The sequence below is a fragment of the Culex quinquefasciatus genome, chromosome 2 (assembly GCF_015732765.1).
Source record: "Culex quinquefasciatus strain JHB chromosome 2, VPISU_Cqui_1.0_pri_paternal, whole genome shotgun sequence".
Classification (NCBI taxonomy): Eukaryota; Metazoa; Arthropoda; class Insecta; order Diptera; family Culicidae; genus Culex; species Culex quinquefasciatus.
The window spans coordinates 189,221,586-189,242,044 of record NC_051862.1 but is presented as its reverse complement, the minus strand read 5'-3'; the positions used below and the strand labels follow the sequence as shown (position 1 = coordinate 189,242,044).

The 20,459-nt window shown below is 36.4% G+C and overlaps 1 protein-coding gene across 2 annotated transcripts in view; it reads left to right on the top strand.

Moving 5' to 3' along the window:
- Positions 1-20,241, top strand: part of LOC6035288 (leupaxin) — a 59,198-nt gene extending 38,957 nt beyond the window's left edge. The window contains exons 7-9 of one of the 2 annotated variants that reach the window (XM_038255083.1): positions 8,289-8,699; positions 8,809-9,039; positions 19,055-20,241. In XM_038255083.1, the coding sequence (XP_038111011.1) occupies positions 8,289-8,699; positions 8,809-9,039; positions 19,055-19,321 (909 nt within the window). In that variant the 3' untranslated portion in view covers positions 19,322-20,241. Of the gene's footprint in view, positions 1-8,288; positions 8,700-8,808; positions 9,040-9,355; positions 10,066-19,054 lie in introns of those variants that run through there. The other variant, XM_038255084.1, reaches the window with a different exon arrangement.
- The last annotated feature ends 218 nt before the right edge of the window (positions 20,242-20,459 follow it).

Here is a 20,459-nt window from a genome sequence, read left to right as displayed (position 1 = left end):
GCTAATCGATGACTAATCGCTGGTGCTCAATTCACAAAGGGTGATGATTGTAATTGTTACTGTCACATGTCATCAAGCGTTACAGTACCGATTATCACCCGTCACCGGTTCTGTTATTACCTCTCTGGCAGAGAAAAGAATAACGACCGGGGCATGACACCTAAGGAGCGTCAATAAAACTTGCAACTTTATTGCATAACCATTTGCACTTTCGAACGAGCCCTACTAACTTAGCCTGGCTCTGGCTAGACACTATCTACCGCTAGTGATCTCACGTTAGTTGTTTACAGGCTGAAATGAATGTCACTGCGTAGAACTTTTACTGTGGCCATTATTATAATTAAATTTGGTGTTTTGAAGTCCGCAGCATATTTAACTACCGAACTACATTTGAATTGTAATGATTTGCAGATAAAATTTTACATTTGGAACGAAGCGAGTAGTTCTGTAGATTTTTGCAGATTATTTTGAGATTTCCAACTTGTATTTTTTTATTTGGATGAAGCTTTTACCAAGACTGTCAAGACCGTTAAAAAAAATAGTTTCAGTATACCAGGGATGGAATAATCGCAAAAAAATCATTTTAGCTTGCGAACTTACTTCACCCGCGAAATAGAGAGGAGGCAGATCGCAAAAAAGAAAATCGCTCCCGAAACGAAACTAAACGAAACTATTGGCACTACGCCCCCCGGGGCATGGCCTTCCTCTAACGTGGGATTTCTGCTCCAGCGCCTCTGACGAGACAGGAGAAACCGGAACCGACGTTTTACTTCACCATCCGATAGAAGCTCAGTGGATAAGGCGGGAATCGAACCCGCGTCTCATAGCATCATCGGGATCGGCAGCCGAAGCCGCTACCCCTGCGCCACGAGACCCACGAAATTCTCAAAAAAAAAATCAATCTGCTGATGATTTTTTGTGAATTTCCTTGTCAGCACCAATTAATAATATTTATTGCACTTTGTTTACACACATTTCGACGTGTCACGTTACACTTGCAAGTGTAGTAGTGAAAAAGATGTTCGGCCGAATAATCAAGATGATGATTTTTTTAGATTCTTTTAACCGATCTTTCGTGCGCGAGAGAGGAGAGCCATGCTCTTGATGAACGCCCAAAGATTTTCTTTTGATGATGATTATTCCATCGCTGGGAGCCTACAATTTTTTTGGGCGCTGAAAGTTGGATTCGTTAAAAAAGTATTTTGCATTATTTTTTATGTTTATTAAATAAATACGACTCAAAAAGATATTATCTTTTAAGCCATAATACATTATTGTGCAAAATCAGGTTCCAGGGATATGGATTTAAAAATAATGTGATTTTTGAAAAATGGCGAACTTTTAAGTTATAATTTTCGATTTTATTTTTATTTTTTAATACTCTATGAAGGTAAGCCACCACTAAAACCTAAAAATAATTTCAAAAATTTAAATGATGAAAATAAGTGCGTCCATCCCGAAAATTTCCGGGATTATTCCAAAATTCTTGGGATTGATGAATTCCTATCAATCCCAAGAATTTTGATATTTTGTCCCGAGAATTCCCAAATTTGAAAAAAAAGAAATCAGATTTTTATCATTATCAATTGAATTTTAAAGCATTATTATTTGTATTCGGCATGCATCACAATTAATACGGCTGAATATTGAATTTATTTTTAAATTTTAGTTTACATACCCGCAAAATGAATAACGCTTATTTTTTTATTCAATATTACATATTTTTAAAAGAAAAAAATATCATATTTAATTATTGTTTCATAAAACACCGACATGTGGGGTCATTCAGGACAAATGTACAAATTGTTTGAGCCATTTTTTGCCTGATGTTCTGATTTTTTTTTATTTCGGTTAAAACAGGATCAGAACAAAACAATCAGTACTATTACTAAATAATTTATAATTTATTGCTCTAAAATTAACTGTACCTGTTCGCACTGTAGTCTCTATATTCCCCAGATGGCGGTAGTGACTTGAAGATAATTTGTAAAATATGTTTTAAATAAAAAATGAAATTCTAAACTAGCTAAAAATTTACATTGGCTGGCATAATTTTTTTCGCTGTCGTGTCTTGTTTTGTTTTACATTTTCAAATAATTTAGTAATGATTTTCCATGTCATATGATAAATATTTATAAGAATTATTTATATTTGAATCACATTCGATAAAAACATGTGGTTCATTTAAAATCCAATGTACAGCAAAGAACAAAAATACATTTTAAATTTCGTTTAAGCTATCTTAAAAATGCTGTCCTTGTTTAGGTTGAAGTTTCGATTTTTACCAATGAATAGTATTGAGCTAATTCTTTAATTTTAAGCTTGAAAAACCTAACAAATATAGTTAAAACATAAATTTTATGACTGTTTTTTCCTTGTTCCGGGAAAATTGAACGCTCTAACGAAAATTATATGTTTTAAAACCTTTTTTAAACGTTATGCTTCATTTTAAAATTGTGAATAGTTTCCGAGATATCATCAGTTGCAAAATTACAAGCTAATAGTTGCTTTGTGAGTCTATATTTCAGAAACTATTTGTACAAAGTCTCAAAGAAAAAATGTAGAAAATCTTTCTATCTTTTCAAAATATTGAAATTTTGAAATAATTGAATTTAAAATGGACGAAAAGCCTCGCAGGAGATAGGGAGATTAGGTTCAAAATTTTACATTTGATTGCCACGTGGTTTATACACGATCACTAAGAAAAGACTTTCGTTGAAAGATAAGTTGGTTTCTGAAGACATGGAAAAAGAAGTAAAAAAAATGGGCAGTAGCGGGTTAAATCTAAGCTTCCACATGTTTCCGTTCCATTGAAGGTCCTTCTTGATTTATTTATATATATCTCCATCAAATGACGGATGAAACAGATAATAAATAAAAATAAGTGTGTGATCTAGACTGCCCCGCGTGTCGTAAATGATCTTAATACTCGAGAGAGAAAGCAGCATTTTATGGTTCATAATTTGTACTAATGAGAATATGGCTGGGCGGTCACATCAGATTAAAATTCAAAGATTTAAATGAATGGTTGGTTATTATGGAAACGTATTCTATTTAAATGCATTTCTCATAATATTATTTCAGTTGTTGAGTAACTTTACAAATATTAGCATCGCATAGGAAACATTGCCGCAACACGTTCACAATTATCTGGCTTTTGTTGCCAATCGCGTTGTTGTCGTGCGCTTTTTTTTATCACCAGGAGTGTTGCGTACATGTTGCCTGAGCAATATTGAATTGTTTTGAATTAGTTGCAAATAAGGCCTGGCGACAATAAATGCTGCTTGGGTAATTTTCATAAATCTAGAGCTATTATTTATTCATCATTGATTGACCTACTAATTATATTTTGTTCTATTTTCTCAAGAGTAAGTCCCACAAAAGTCAATCATTTGACCCATTAGGCAAGAAAAACGTTAGTGACAGCTAATTTCCCTCCGGACACGGTGCCCGAGTCCAAGTCCCATTGGAAAACAATCGTCAAAAAATAAGCGAAAAAACAAAACAGGAAACAACTGCTAGACGCTAGACGGACCGTGATTTTGCACTTAGTACACACCTTAAGAGATCACGTAAACAAACGTCGGCCCGCCTCCGGCTTTCTGGCTTTTTTCACTCATTTGGACGAGGAAAAATAGAAGCAAGAAAAAAACAAACCCATGCCCATAAATCTCCTTCAATACCTTTTCCGAGTAAACGAAAAAACAAAACTTATTTTTTTTGTGATTTTTTATGAAGCGCTAAATTAAGTACCGTTCTTAATCGGTCTGCCTTAGCTCATACTAAATGTAGTCAGTTAGTCAGTCTTAGTCCAAAGCAACTAGTTGCTCTCTCGTTTTCTTGCCCGTTATTAACTGGTAGCATACCGTGTTCTCGCTCGCCTGTGTGATATCCGTTCTAAATTTTGAGGAAAACCGGGGTGAAACTTTGGCCACGGAGAGTTGACAGACACTTGGTTGCCTGTGGAAGGTACAGGCGTCCTAGGTACATAATACACTTTTTTTTAAAGAAGTATTCGAGAAACCCATTTTTTAAGGTATCTTAAAAATTATTAATGCATTAAATAATATATGTTTGATTAAATTTAAAAAAAAATCCAATATACGGGCAACCTGTGCACAAGCAGAAACCCCACCAGCATTCGTCTCTCCTCTGCATCATCTCCACCCTTGGCGGTGTTGGTAGTGGAAAATTGTGTGGGAGTTTTCGCTTTCTGCTTTTACGAGGAATTTTCCTTCGTCGGAGAGTCTCCGCGTGTGTGTTTGCACACGGCGCGCAGCTCAAATTTGGCACAATCCAATCCGAGGAAAACGGGACGGGAATAGTCGGAAAGCGTCGCGACGCCACGCAAGATTATGATCTCGCACACGATCTTGACCACGTCCAAGGGGGAGGAGGGTTGTTTGTGTGTTTTTGTTTTGGTAGTTGGGAGACTTTGTGTTACAAAGAGAAATTGTTTGTTTTCCATATTAATTTTTATGTATTCCTTCTAACTGATCATATTTTTCCATCTATATTTTTTAATTTAAAAATAAAGTGCAGTTTAAAGGTACCGTCATCAGGGGTGACAATGGGTCTGGGGGTGAGATTGGGATCATACAGAAAATGCTGAAGTTTGTATGACCCAATGTCACCCCTGATGACGGTATTGTCAATTGTGTTATTGCCTGAAATTACCATTTATTGAATAACCGTGGACCGTGGTGTAGGGGTAAGTGTGATTGCCTCTCACCCAGTCGGCCTGGGTTCGATCCCAGACGGTCCCGGTGGCATTTTTCGAGACGAGATTTGTCTGATCACGCCTTCCGTCGGAAAGGAAGTAAATGTTGGTCCCGGACTAACCTAAAAAAGGTTAGGTCGTTAGCTCAGTCCAGGTGTAGGAGTCGTCTCCCTGGGTCCTGCCTCGGTAGAGTCGCTGGTAGGCAGTTGGACTCACAATCCAAAGGTCGTCAGTTCGAATCCCGGGGTGGATGGAAGCTAAGGTGTAAAAAGAGGTTTGCAATTGCCTCAACAATCAAGCCTTCGAACACCTAGTTTCGAGTAGGAATCTCGCAATCGAGAACGCCAAGGCAATGCTGTAGAGCGAATAATTTGATTTTTGATTGAATAACAAGGATTTCTTGTGCGGGTTGTATAGCTGTTCATATTAATTTTTTAAAGTTCAATATTACCTCTTATTATGTGTAATTTTTTTTCTTCAATTCATGCGGAATAAATAAAATTACATTTAAAAGATATAAAATTGCATTTTTTGGTCTTTCTTGATCCTTTGGTAGATCTTCTGGGTATGATGCCAAGGTCAATTCAAGGAGATGCGGGTGTTATTCCTATTTCACTTTTGAAAAAAGATATGTGACCTGATCTGTCTCAAGATCGAGCCTGAAGTGAGTGGAGGCACGAGACAACAATGCTCTCAGTGGGTAGTAATAACTGAGTGTCAAAAAGTAGAATATAGTGAAGTATCCGTTTATCATCTATTTTTATTTTTGTAAAATTCATTTTTTTTTAACTTCAGCTTTTTTCAACGGATTATTGAATTTATTTTTATTGTTGGCGATTTTTGTGTCAAAATGTGTTCTAAAGTCTGAAAAATGGAAAATTAAACTCATGTCTTGAAATCAATCTGTATGTTTTGTATTGAAAAAAAAAAATGACTTGCTGGACTAAAAAAAAATATTTTTAGCCAAAATGTATTGCCTATTTTCTTAACATGGTGGCATAAATAAACCATGTAAAAAATCAAAACAAATTCATATCTCATCTATTTGAAATAAATTGTACATGGTTCATTCATATTTTTTGCCTTCCTCACGTTACTGAGGAAAGGATATAAAATCACTCGAAAAATGAACTTCTCAATTAGACCTCCTAGACCCACCTTCATGTATACCTATCGACTCAGAATCAAATTCTGAGCAAATGTCTGTGTGTGTGGTGGGATGTTGATCAAAAAATTGTCACTCGATTTTCTCGACAATGGCTGAACCGATATTGTCCGTTTTGGCGTCATTTGATCCGTCTTGGGGTCCCATAAGTCGTTATTAAAAATTATGCAGTTTAGTTAAGTACTTCAAAAGTTATGCTAAAAAAAACAATTTTAGCAAAAGTCCGGAAGATTGTAAAAAGGGTGGTTTTTGCAAGAAAACCCGTCATGCTATACATTTTCAGAAAGGTATTTAAAATACCTTTCCAACGCGTCCAAAACATTTAAGATCTGACAACCCTATCAAAAGTTATAAGCACTTCAGAGTTGTTTATGCACTTTTTGGAGGCCAGATCTCATATATGTTGATGAAAATGCTGTCCGGATCTCCCATGCGACCTATCGTTGGATAGGTATTCAAAATATCTTTCTAACGCGTCCAAAACATTGAAGACCTGACAACCCTGTCAGAAGTTATAAGCACTTAAGTGTTATTTACGCACTTTTTGCATTTTGGATAGCACCCTTTAAATGTGAGGAAGGCGCCAACCACCTAAGGATGGATTAAGTAACGTTTTTTAAATAAAATCAAAAATCTTTTAGGTTTTTTCAAATTTTGAGGGACAATAAATCTAGCAAAAAAATGTTTTTAAAGGTTATCCATTTTTAATTTCTAGAGTTTTTTTTGAAAGGGTCCTATAAGCTATTGTGTTTCATATGTTTATAGGACCTTTCAACAAAACTCTTGGTTTTAAAAGCTTGGCTTTTCAAAATATTTACCAAAAATTTTTCTCTCAAAAACAATTATCTCAAAAATGTAGTTAAACACTGTCAAAATATCTTAGATTTCATGTGTACCTTAGGTTTGTTAAATATGTTTTGAATTATTATTTTTTGTTTAGTGGAAATCACAATATTTGGTCTCACGTTATTTTTTAATCATCCTTATTTATTTCTAAATGATTTGATTTTTTTTAGCACCGATTGAAAACAGTTAGAAACTTGGTCTCTTTCTTTGAGATATTTTAACACCTTTTGATGATACAATATTGATTTTTGATACATTGTTTTTTTTTTAAATAATAAAACCTCAAATTTAATTCTCTCTTTTTATGAATCCGGAGCAAGTCATTATTTATTTTAAAGAAAATCAGTTGATTGACTTTTTTTATCAACTCTAGACTTTTTTTATCAGGTCCCATAAACCTACGAAGCACAATAGGACCTTTTCAAAAAAAGCTGAAGAGCTAAATTATATATTTTTTAAACAAATTAAAAAAAATCGTGTTGCCTGGAAAATTAATCATTAATTAAAATAAAACAATAAATATATGAAACCAGGGATTCCTACTAAGTATTTAGCCAAAGTAACTTTTTGACGTGATTCTTTAATTTAAAATTAAACCATTTCATTGAATAACGCATTGAAAAATTTATAAATCTACCCATTTGACAACTTTGATTGATTCCCTTCTCTTGACACATCTTACAGATTCCGTTTTGTCGATGACGATACACGAGAGCACCGTGCTTAGTTCTTTTTCTAGTCGCTTTCACGTAAATCAAAGTCGGTTAATGTAGGGCAATTGACGTTATGACTGTCACTAATGTGTTGACTGTAATTATAAAATATTGTTTTTTTTTTTAAATCCAAGCAAAAATTTTCAAATCAAGAAATTGGATCTCCATGGAAGGTTTTGTATCTTGTTGTTTTTGGCAAGTATAAGAATGATCGAAATATTAAATTGTGAACAAGACTTTTATTCCATATTTTTAATTGATGAGCAAATTGTCATTTTTATTCGAAATTCAGGGTTTCAATATTCAATCCATTACCCTCATAAATTTGGAGTTTCACTGCAATTAAGTTGCCTTCTTATTCTGCTGCTCTTTCCACGAAAAAAAAATAAAGTCAGCTTAAAATTCTCAAGACATTGTTTGCATTTCGCGTTGCTCTTCCCATCCAAACAGTGGGATTTTGCTTTCCCCACACAAACATCCTTTTTCCATTTAATGGAAATTTAACGGAAAGAAAAAAAAAATCAGGAAAGAGCCGGGTGGGGGTGCACTTGAAAACGGCGCGCTCCAACCGGAAGGTGGGATGACCTAGACCACGCCAGAAAACGTGAGTGAAATTGAGAACCCACTGGTGTTGGAGTGTGTGCAGCACATAACGCACGCGTCCGTCTGCTGGGAGAATCGGCTACGAGCTAGCGTTTATTTGAGAACGCTAGTCAGTTTCGTTTGGATCGTCGCGGTGGCTAGACCGACTCTTGACTCTTTTGAAGTTTTTAACGTGTACTTAGTTGATTGGTTAGTGGTTGAAGAGTGGAGAGATTGATCGATTGATTTTCGTTTGTTACAGATCACCGCCGGATCGCAGCAGCTCCAGTCGACGGTGACGGATTACGCGAAGCCGAACCAGGGTATCGCGCACTACCAGAGCACGCTGACCACGGTAACGACGACCGAGCAGTTGCCTCCGCCGAACGACCAGTTGGACTCTATGCTTGGGAATCTGCAGGCCGACATGAGCCGCCAGGGTGTGAACACGACCCAGAAGGGATGCTGCAACGCGTGCGACAAGCCGATCGTCGGCCAGGTCATTACGGCCCTGGGCAAGACCTGGCATCCGGAGCACTTTACGTGCAACCACTGCTCGCAGGAGCTGGGCACGCGCAACTTCTTCGAGCGGGACGGCAATCCGTACTGCGAGACGGACTACCACAACCTGTTTAGTCCGCGGTGCGCGTACTGCAACGGGCCGATTTTGGATGTAAGGCAGAGCTTGGATCTGGTGGAAACGCACGGTGCTTTGTAGTTCTACAGAGTACCGGGCGTCTCCGTCGGTACAACACTTCATACCGGGATAATTTCGATTTCAGAAATGCGTCACGGCGCTCGAGAAGACCTGGCACACGGAGCACTTCTTCTGTGCCCAGTGTGGCCAGCAGTTTGGCGAGGACGGGTTCCACGAGCGTGACGGCAAGCCGTACTGCCGCAACGACTACTTCGACATGTTCGCGCCCAAGTGCAACGGGTGCAACCGGGCCATCATGGAGAATTACATTTCCGCGCTCAACAGCCAGTGGCATCCGGACTGTTTCGTGTGCAGGGTAAGTGCTTCGACGGTTATCTGGTGTTTTCGAGAGGAGCAAGATCAAAGGGTTGCACGAGCTTAATCGTTACTGACTGGGTTGTTTTGGAATGCGAGTCATGCTTTCACACCCTTGGCCAATGTTAAGACAACATGGAGCCGGGAGCGTGTAAATATTTACTTGATTCACTATTTTACTACCCTGCGCGAATTCCGCAGAACTTCGACAAGAGTGTGGGATCTCCGCGGTATTGATGGGTTTCAGGGAAGGTCGACGCCAAAAAAAGATTCCCCAATCTTAATGAAAGAGAGCAATAATCAAGCTTTATTTATAGGATTGCAAAAAAGCGGTCACTGGCAAGTCGTTCTATGCGATGGAAGGCAAGCCCGTCTGTCCTTCGTGCGCCGGAGGCGATGACGACGACTAGAGAGGGTGCGTCCAAAATAGCCGAAGTCCGGAGAACCAACCACAACATTTTACTCCCCAAAAGTCACACCAGGCTTCTTGTTAATGTCGCCGTTGCTACTCACGCCTCACACCTGTTCTGTAGGGAGAAAGATTAGGAAACGACCCGTTTCCGGTTCTACTTAAGCAAATTACGCCTTCTGGGAGGACCATCCCAACAATGACCTAGTTTAGCTGCGCGGTGAAGAGACCCCCGTCCCCTGCGGGGATGGCCGGTGTCTCGAGAACCACCCACGCAAATGTATGCTTCTCGCTTTTCTGACCTCTTCTTACAGGTGTCCCCCATCTGACTAACCATTAATTATCCCCCTGACTTACTGAAGACGCGCGGTCTCAGACTGAACGAAATCCCCCCCGTTCTCGAGTACACAAAACAGACCTTCGGACGGACTTGAAGACACACAAACAAACAAATTTGAGAAATGAAGGAATATTTTAAGATTGTTTTTATTACTAAAAAGAGACCGATTTATCTATATACATTGTAATACTTATTAATTGTAAAACAAAGATAGTATTGTAAATAAAGAATAAAAAAGAAAATAAAAAACACACAAACAAAACCACAAACAAACCAAAGTTAAGCCATTGTTGCGGGGTGCAGGATGGTGTCATGCTTGAGAGGGGACGCGTTACGTAATTGGCGTATCCCCTCTCCCACCACCCCCTGTTCCACGCATGTCTACCTTCCCGCGCGAGACTGTTTGCACACGCGAATATGTCTCTATTTTGCAACGTCTTCTTATTTTGCGCGATATCGCACGCGGGCGCTTCGAATGAGATCATTCCGCGCGTTGACAGTGTATCGAATTGCGCGTCTTCACGTTCTAGCTATCGATGACGTCAAGCGGGAGCGTCGCGACGCTCGGTACATAATTAAAATTGTGGTTTTGTTTTCGACCTTTGATATTCCTTCATTCGGCTCAATTACTCAGAGCAATTTAAAATTAAAAGTCTCGACGATAATCAGGGTGACGGCGCGACAGGGTGTCTAGCCGCTGGGAACTATTGACACATGTGACAGTTGTGATACACCGCACAGCGGTGGTGCCCTTGAAGGGAAATGTAAACAACGGATTTTCCAACGTTTTGACGACGGTATGGTGGTTATTTTTGGAGTGCTTACTCGCGCTGCGGTTATCTATCTCTATATTAATGCGAGGTAGCGTTGGGTTTTAAAGTGTGCCTGTTTTGATATCGATCGGCTTTTTTATGTGGTCGTGAAATTTGTACTCGAAATCGACTGGTTTAAGCTGCGATTTGCAGTGATTGCGGTCTTTGTTTGTTATCTATATTTTTAAAGTAAACAAATGTGGTTTAGCCAAGCTTACCAAATTATTTGTTGGTGATTTAATTCAATTTAAAGTTAAAAGTATCTTTTTTGAACTTTAAGCTCGAACATTTCAAGGATATTAGCCATTTTTTGATTAATATCAACATCATAGGTTGTAGATCAACTGGCCATCATGCTCAAAAATTGCCTTAAAACTGAAAAAGTGACTTTTTCTATACGTATGGAAAATCTACTTAATTTAAAATGCTTGAGTTTTCGTCTAATCGCGGGATTAGCTTCACAATACAATTCAGCCCTGACTATCATAGTTATCCAGTATTTCTAAATGACCAGACTCGATTATCCGAAGTTCGATTATCCGAAGGTTTGTATGGGACTTCGAATAATCAAATCACGAACAAAAAAATGTTTTATTTATGTATTTTTTATGTTCTTATTTTAAACATCTAATTCAAGTTTTGCGACCCCATTTTAGTCAAACTTGAATGGTTGCCTGTAAAATAAAAAAATGCATTTTTTAAATGTTTCATCATCGCCATTTTGGCCGCCATTTTGGATTTCAAAATTCAAAATCTCTTATGAGTGGTTTAAGGGTCATATTAAAGCTCAACAATCATTAATAAGACAACGAAAAGAAAAATTCGTGATTCGATTATCCGAAGTGAAAGTTTGCCAAGGCCTTCGGATAATCGATTCTGGACTGTAATTATTTTCAAAACAAGCTTTCTTTACAATTACAATTACACAATCAAAATATTACGAAAATAAGGAAAAATAAGCCTTAGCGTTGGGTTAAAATAATATTTGCAATTAATGCTTAATTTTAGAACCCAATTGTAAATTAAAGTTCACATCCAAAAACAACTCACAAAAAATAACTTGGTAGTAAAAAAATACCTTACAATACATTATAAAAAGAGTATAAGTCATTTTCGACAACTCACAGAGTTGCTTCGACCCCTCTTCGATAAAGAAAAACTTCGCCCTTATGGATAATTTTGGTCCTTGATCACGAATCCGAGGTCCATTTTTCGATATCTCGTTACGGATGAGCGGTACTACCCCTTTCATTTTTGAACACTCGAAAAAAAATGTGCTTTTCAAAAAATTGCAGCCTGAAATGGTGAACGGTGATGGAAATTTGGTGTCAAATACCATTCATATTTTTCATTTCTCAACTGTAAAACAATTGTAATTTTATCGGAAATTTAATGTTCTTTTTTAATCTGTAATAACCCAGAAGGGTCATTTTTTCATTTTGAACACAATTTTTAATTATAAAATTTCGTATTTTTTTAGGGTGTAACAATGTTTTGATTTTGCAAAAAAAATGATGGGGCAATCCATAAACCACTTTAAGGAGGGGGGTATGACGATTGAAGGTTTTTTTGTATGAAAAATTGTCCACGCAGGGGTGATGTGGGGGGGGGGGAGATTTCCAAAAAAGTGTCCACGTGGTTTATGGATGGTCCCTAAGGGGTTTGCTCGTAACCATCAAGAGTTAGGACTTCATAAAAAAAAAACTGAAAAATGGTTGATAAAAATTATGTTTTTCTAAAAATTAAATATATGTGAGCAGTTCTCTACGGAATCGGTATTTTTTCTTTAATTTTAATTTTTGTATTTTTTAATCCGGCTGAAACTTTTGTGGTGCCTTCGGCATGCCCAAAAAAGCAATTTTGCATCATTAGTTTGTCCATATAATTTTCCATACAAATTTGGCAGCTTTCCATACAAAAATGATGTCAGCCATTCCACGTCAAACAGGAAGTCTCCAAATCAAAACTGATCCGATTTGGCTCAAATTTGGAGTTGGGGTTCTGTGATAACTCAAAAATTTCAGCGATGACCTATAAATGTTTAGTTTTCGTGAAAAAAGTTGATTTTTACCCGTTTTCCTCATTTTTCAGTTTCAGCGCGCGGCGCGTCGGAAAACCCAGTTTTTATGTTCAAAAAATCATATCTCCGAAACGTGTTAATGGATATTCGCAATTTTTTTATATGTTATGTAAAATATTACAAGGAATCAGGGAAAAATATTTTCAGACATAGGCTCTTTGGTCCCGAGACCTTGAAATCGGCAAATAAAAAAATTTCATATGACCTTTTCAAATATTCAGCTAGTTTTGTTGGACCTCAACATATTTTTCCTTAAAAGCCCAACTAATAACCTTTCTTTCGAATTGTGGCGCTCCAAAATTGATTCAGCCGTTCCGGAGATATGATTTTTGAAAAATGTGGTTTTTGCGAAAATCGACGAAAAACGCAATTTTTTGGATCACCCTATTTCGGATAGGACCATCCTAATCGCCAAACAAAAAAATACGGGTCTAATTATTTTGGCCAAAGAACCCCCACTCCAAATTTGAGCCAAATCGGAGCACTTTTGATTTGGAGACTTCCTGTTTGACGTGGAATGGCTGATGCATGAAAATTCAAATTTTTCTACGTCATTTTTCGAAGTATAATTGAATTTGCAATCAAAAAGTATTTTATTGAAATTTTGATAAAGTTCATCGTTTTCAAGTTATAGCCATTTCTATGTAACTTTTTTCAAAATAGTCGCAGTTATTGATTTTTTTTAAAAATAGCGGCCATGTTTGCCTACCTTTGAAAAAAATATTTTTGAAAAGCTGAGAAAATTCTCTATATTTTGCTTTTTCGGACTTTGTTGATACGACCCTTAGTTGCTGAGATATTGCCATGTAAAGGTTTAAAAAGCAGGAAAATTGATGTTTTCTAACTCTCCCAAACAACCCACCATTTTCTATTGTCGATATCTCAGCAACTAATTGTCCAATTTACAATGTCAAAACATGAAACATTCGTGAAATGTTCCGATCTCTGCGAAAAAAATATTTTCAGAATTTGTAAATCAAGACTAACATATCAAAAGGGCGTAATATTGAATGTTTGGTCTTTTTTAAATGATGCCTTGATTTAAAAATTTTGAAAATATTTTTTTCGAAAAGATTAATGGATCCATGGATGGAAGCTAAGATGTAAAAATAGGTTTGCAATTGCCTCAACAATCAAGCCTTCGGACACCTACTTTCGAGTAGGAATCTCGCAATCGAGAACGCCAATTTGTTTTTTTTATTTTTTTTTGGGTGAGACTTAGCAAACATCAATTTGCTTGTTTTAACCCTTTGCATGGCAATATCTCAGCAACTAAGGGTTGTATCAACAAAGTCCGAAATAGCAAAATTTAGAGAATTTTTTCAGCTTTTCAAAAATATTTTTTCCAAAAGTTGGCAAACATGGGCACTATTTTTAAAAAATCAATAACTGCGACTATTTAAAAAAAAAGTTACATCAAAATGGCTATAACTTGAAACCGGCGCACTTTATCAAAATTTCACTAGAGTACTTTTTGATTGCAAATTCAATTTTACATCGAAAAATTAAATTGAATAAACATTGCGACCAATATTTCGATGTTTTGAAAAAAAATGTATTGATTCAAAAAATCATGACTCGGTCAAAGATTTTTTCCCATTCTGGAAATTTGTGAAAAGTTGGCATTTGATGTCCTCTAAAACATATCAAACAATAAAAAAAATTAAAAATAGTTTTTTTTTGCAAATCAAGTTTAAGTGACAAAAAGTGAAAGTGAAGACACCAAATCGATCAAAAAATTCCTTCAAAAGATACAGATTTTTTAATTTTCACATGTCATTTTTGTATGGACAGCTGCCAAATTTGTATGGAAAATTATATGGACAAAGGCACCACAAAAATTTCAGCCGGATTAAAAAATACAGAAAAAATCGAATGACCGAAATCTCAGAGAATTGCTCATGTAAGGTATTTTTTGATTAACCCTAAATCATTTTTTTAAATTTAGTTTTTATAATGATTGGTGTTGTGTAACGCAAATATCACGTGCTTAACATTTTTTTCATTCTAAAGGGGATAAACAAATGGTTTTATAAATAACCAATGACAGGTGCCTTGTGGAAAGACATATTCACCACATCGTTTTAATCAATGTAGCGTGGCGGCATTCTGGCGCTGCACTCTCTCCTTTTCCTCATGCACGAATAGCTATTTAGCTTAGTTATATTGGAAAACATGTAGTCCTGCCAAAGTTCGCGTGATTCGACTCAATTCGAAAAAGAGCGTACGATTCTCGTTTTATTTTGCTTCGACTTTGGTGCAAATTTCCCCGCGAAAGATTATCTGGTAATGAACTAACTTTTCAAGGGCATCCACAACACCAGACCGCGCGGTTGTTTTCAAAGTTTTACGAATTGATTTACGATTTGCAATTTTGTGGGATCGTTAAGCGGAAAAGTTGGTTGCGTGCAAGAATTGTACTTTTGGTTCTTAACCATCGCCGCCACGTTGAGAATCGCGAATTTGCGCCTCAAGGTGAAAGGATTCGAAAGTGTCGTCAGCTTTCGGTGCGACCTGACATGTGTTGTACCGGGGCGTTAATTTGCTACGGCTACAAGAGCGATGCAGCAGCGCGTCAGGTGGGTTTGAGACGTTGCTCTGGTTTGTTTTCGTCGTTGTGCACTAAAATGAGATGAGCAAATTTAATAAGTCAAGTGTGGTGACGGGTACGAGATTATTATTACCCAATTATAGTGCCGCCACCGCGGCTTCGCCATGGTTGATGACGGTTGCAGCAGTTGTTCTGAATGTCTCTAGCGCTGTTGTGGTTAGTTAAGTTTGTAGGACCCAATGATGGATGAACTGCGGGCAGCTGAAGTTAATTTGGTGATTTTTTGAGAACTTCATTATATGTTTTTAACTTTATTTTTTTTTTGTGCAAAAGATCATCAAATGATTATTAAATTTCGAGAAATCATGAAAAACAAGTGTTTCTTCCTTTCTTTCAAATGATTTACGATGAACGAGATCATCTCCTAGCAAGTACACAAATTAATCACGTTTCAAACGTGCAATTTGACCTAATCTCTGCCAAGTTAGGATGCCTTACAACAAATTAAACACCCTTTTAATGCACTTACAGTCCCACGATCTCCTCGTACATCCACTACCATGTTCGCTGACAGCGCGCAGTCGTTGCTGACATTTGTCATCGGCGTTGCAAGTTTGCGAAAAGTTGAAGGTACCTGCTGTACCTTTCAACGGGGCGGGGGGTCACAAATCGAGCGTTCGTTCCAAAAACAAATCTCCGTTCCGTTGACTCCATGCCGTGGCGAGTTGATCTAAACATTTGAAGTGCACTGCTCTCGTACGTGTTTAAATTTGCCTTACGGATTTGATGTACGGAAATTTACCTAAAAATAGCCGCTCCTCCTCAGCAGAGGTGTCTTCTGTGGGTTGGGTAGAATTTGCAACGGTTCTAAACTGTCTGCGGTTTTGTTACGGGCAAATGATTGAAATTTCATGCATTCTCTCGGTGACATTTGGCGATGATCCTCATCTGGTGTGTAATTTGTGGGTGACATTCTTGGAATCGCTTGCTGTTGTCCCGGAAAATGGTGGGAATTCTAGGCCATGCACTGCTTGTTTGTTTTAATTAGATCATCGCAAATTTACGCTCGCGGTTGGTCCATGTTTTTATGCTTTCGGATTTTGGCTGTGTTGTTGTCGTATTCTGTCATGGGATCGCTCTAAATTTAACCAGCCTGCTGGATGACCAAATCATCTATTTCAAGCACCGTACCGCTAATAATGGACCAAAATTTGATACTTCTCAATCAACGGGGGCACTTTTGGACGCACTTGTCATATTTCCGCTCGAGAGCTGATGGATAGCTTTTAGCAAAACCAATTTCAAGATGACCTAATTGCCGAGTTTAATGTTTATTTTATGATCGTTCATGTTTAATGAAATGCGGAGAGGTCTGGTAGTAAATATTTGGTTTTGTTTTGTCTTCCTGAAAAAAACAAGGTGCACAAAAAATTGTAAAGAGACATTTGACCAGGCCTGGCTTGGGCACAAAGAAAAAAACGATGGAAGAGTTTATAAAATATTATTGCATGTCATTTAAGATTTAAGCTAAACACAATGATGTAACAAAATCATTCCCAAAGCCTGATTGGTTCTACAGGACCTGGCGATCCATTTTTGAAGTTTAAATGGGATTCAACCCGTTAAGTTACAATAAACACATCTGGAGTTTTTTTTAAAGTTCCAATAAACCAAATTTCCAGTTTTGCTTTTTGGGTGTTTTTGAAACCGCCTTGAGTCAGGGGTATTAAAAAACACCCAAAAAGCTAAAACTGAAAATTTGGTTTATTGGACCTTTAAAAAAAACTCCAGACATAATTTTTTTTTGTTCTAAATGAAAAAATACATCTCTTCTATATTGCAGATTTAAAAAGTACATTCAATTTCCATTCCATTTGTTTACAGTTGAGAAAGTGGAAATGGCAGTGCTTTTGAAACTAGTTTTAACTGAAAAACTCCAGACATAATTTATTTTTTTTTGTTCTAAATGAAAAAATACATCTCTTCTATATTGCAGATTTAAAAAGTACATTCAATTTCCATTTCATTTGTTTACAGTTGAGAAAGTGGAAATGGCAGTGCTTTTGAAACTAGTTTTAACTGAACTTTGAATACGTCATTTGCATAAAAGTCCTTCAAAATATCAGGGATAACAGCCAGAAATCATTGAATAGAGGACCTGAATTATTTTTTTTTTCATAATTTTTGAAGAGGGAGGGAAGATTTAAAAAATCACGTGGATTGTCCATCCATAATGTTTGTAGTATTTATCAAATTCAATATTATTTTCTTGATTTTATGAACCCATGCTTACAAAATGTTACAAAGGTCTCAAATTTGTTAATTTTATAAGTTGAATATTTTTTACATGAAATTCATTGGAAGGTTTCAAATGCGTGCCTTTGAGGCTAATCCGGAGCTAGAAAAGAACGTAAAACTCCATTTAAAAATACGTTCAACAAACGGTCAAGAAAAGGGTCACGGAATGGTTTTTTTAGAGGTTACCGCAGTGTTTATTTGCAATATCAGGGAGATGGAAAAGCCTAACAATTATCATTAAATTGTCTGGCAAAAAAATAAAAAAAAATATCAGTCATTCAAATTTTACAGATTTATATTCAGAGATTGAGAAATTGAAAAAAACTAATTTATAAAAAAAAACAAAAACTAAAAAATATATATATAATTTCAGACATAGAAAAATAAACTATCTTAAATTAAAACATTCAAAAAACACTAATTAAAAAAACTGAAAATGCAGAATGAGAAAATTCAGAACATCCAAAATTCAAATTTTGAATTATGCTGCAATTGAAAAATTTAAAAAATAAAAATCATCGTAATAAATCATAAATCACATTTTACAAATTCTAAAAATTTCGAAATTAAAAATTCTTGAATCAGCAAATTAGTTTCTAAGCTGAATATAACTTCAAATATGTCTGATTTTCTGGCGACAATTAAAAATTTAACAGTTAAAAATGTTCTAAATATATAATCTCGTAATTACATAATGTAATAAGGCTGGTACAAATTTTACTTAAAGTTTTTGTAACTAAAAATTGCAAAACAACTGAATTAGTGTAAATTGCATCTAAAACCCTTTTTTCATGCTAATTTTGAAAGTATGGCTTGTCATTCAAATTTTTTATTTAGAATTTTATAATTACAAAATTTACAGATTCTAAATTTTAAAGTTTTTGGTTTTTGGATTTTTTAAATTTAATTTATTTTTTCAGTTTATAAATTGTTATTTTCTTAATTTTTTTAGCTTATGTTTTATTTCGTTATGTTATTTACCATTTAAAATTTTCAAATCCCAAGCGCGCGCAGCTCCCAACGCGCTCAAACCGAACTGTTAACTTCGACATTTCTCAGAACTTAGTTTTAGGTAGACTTGATATGTAGTTATCTGCATTTTTCCAGTCACTGAAACCAGCCTTTAGTTTAATGGACTGGTTTGGTTTTCCGTACATAGATTCCTTTAGCATAGTTGAAGCTTTTGTAAACAAGCTCAACTTTGAACAGCCTACTTAACATATTTTTCAACAACACTTTTCATGACTTTAAGAGCTGTTTTAATTAAATATTAAATAGCTGTATGTTCTTAATGTTTTCAACTCATGGAATAATTTCATTAAGAAAATATTGCAGTTAATCATAGTTTTTCAACATGATTTTTTCTTTAAAAGCAAATGCACAAGAAGCTTTAAAAAAATTGGATTGTGGAACCAATTTTTTAAATTTTTAAATTGAAATTTTAATCATGGATTGTTTTTGGGATCAAAATAAAAAAAAACTTCAAGGCAATTTTCCTAACACCTTCCCCTCTTCCTCCCTTCCAGGACTGCCGTCAGCCCTTCTTCGGTGGTTCGTTCTTCGACCACGAGGGTCTGCCGTACTGCGAGACCCACTACCACGCCAAGCGGGGATCGCTGTGCGCGGGTTGCTCCAAGCCCATCACCGGACGGTGCATCACGGCCATGTTTAAGAAATTCCACCCGGAGCATTTCGTGTGCGCCTTCTGCCTGAAGCAGCTGAACAAGGGCACCTTCAAGGAGCAGAACGACAAACCCTACTGCCACCAGTGCTTCGACAAGCTGTTTGGATAAATCAGACGACGTGTGAGCGTGCTGTGTGTGCGTGTGCAGGTGTGTTTCTGTATGTGTGGGAATAGTTCTTCGTTTTCCTACGTGTTTCTTCTTTTCTATACTTTATGTGTCCCACTGTCACTTCCATATCTGAACCATAGGCAAAGTATTTCAATTGATTGTCCGTTCGAATCGGGTCGTTTAGCTTACACATTGTTTATCCTTAATTTCTGTTCAACTCTGTTCTTATTGAAATGTTTACTTAACAGTAGCGATAAACCATTTTCCAGCAAGAGTCCCACTCTTCTAGTTATTTAATTCTATTGCACTGTTTCTGGGCAGCAGCACTCAGAGTACAGATAAACACTGTATAATCTAACTTTAAGCTTAACTTTGCGCAATAGGGCGGTCAGCCATTTATCGCCACCGTACGGCATGAAAACTGATGCAATGTTATATAACCTATCAAGTATTTAACTATTTGGACGTAACCGATCGTGAGTTTTCAAACAGCAGTCAATCTAGAGCGAAAACATTGTAGCAAAATCTAATAACGAAAAATCTCCAAAAACTGAAAGTGTTTGGATAAGCAAAAAAAAGAGAGTTGATAACACAAGACGACGAATAACGTTTAAAACTATCCAAAGTTCAAAATTGCAAAACAAAATAAAAACTAAAAACTTACAATTATTGAAACGTTTGATCGATGCAGCACAAAACGAATCTTTACAACATAGAGCAAACACAGATGATATTTAGAAAGATCGCCCCCCGTATTTCATCCTTTAGCAAACACCTTTTGAAATCAGCCAACAGTGTAGCCAATATATGTAATAGACGATTATTACTCGCTAACAGTTTAGAATAAACAGCAACTGCAAAAAAAAATCCCGTCTTTAAGGAAGCGTTCCAGAAACGGTGACCGTGCGTTGGAAACTAAATCAAGTGGTGTTGTCATTGATCCGAAAGTTCCTTCCCTTGTCTTTCTAACTGAACTAATAAAAAGCTGTGTATCGTCAGCGGGAATGACACTGAACTAAGAGCTTTTTTTAAGATCAAGTTTTTTTTTACGTTTCAGGCAACATCTCAATATTAAAAAATAATTTATAAGGCTTTACAAAAACTTTAAGTAAAATTTGTAACAGGCAAATGATTGGTT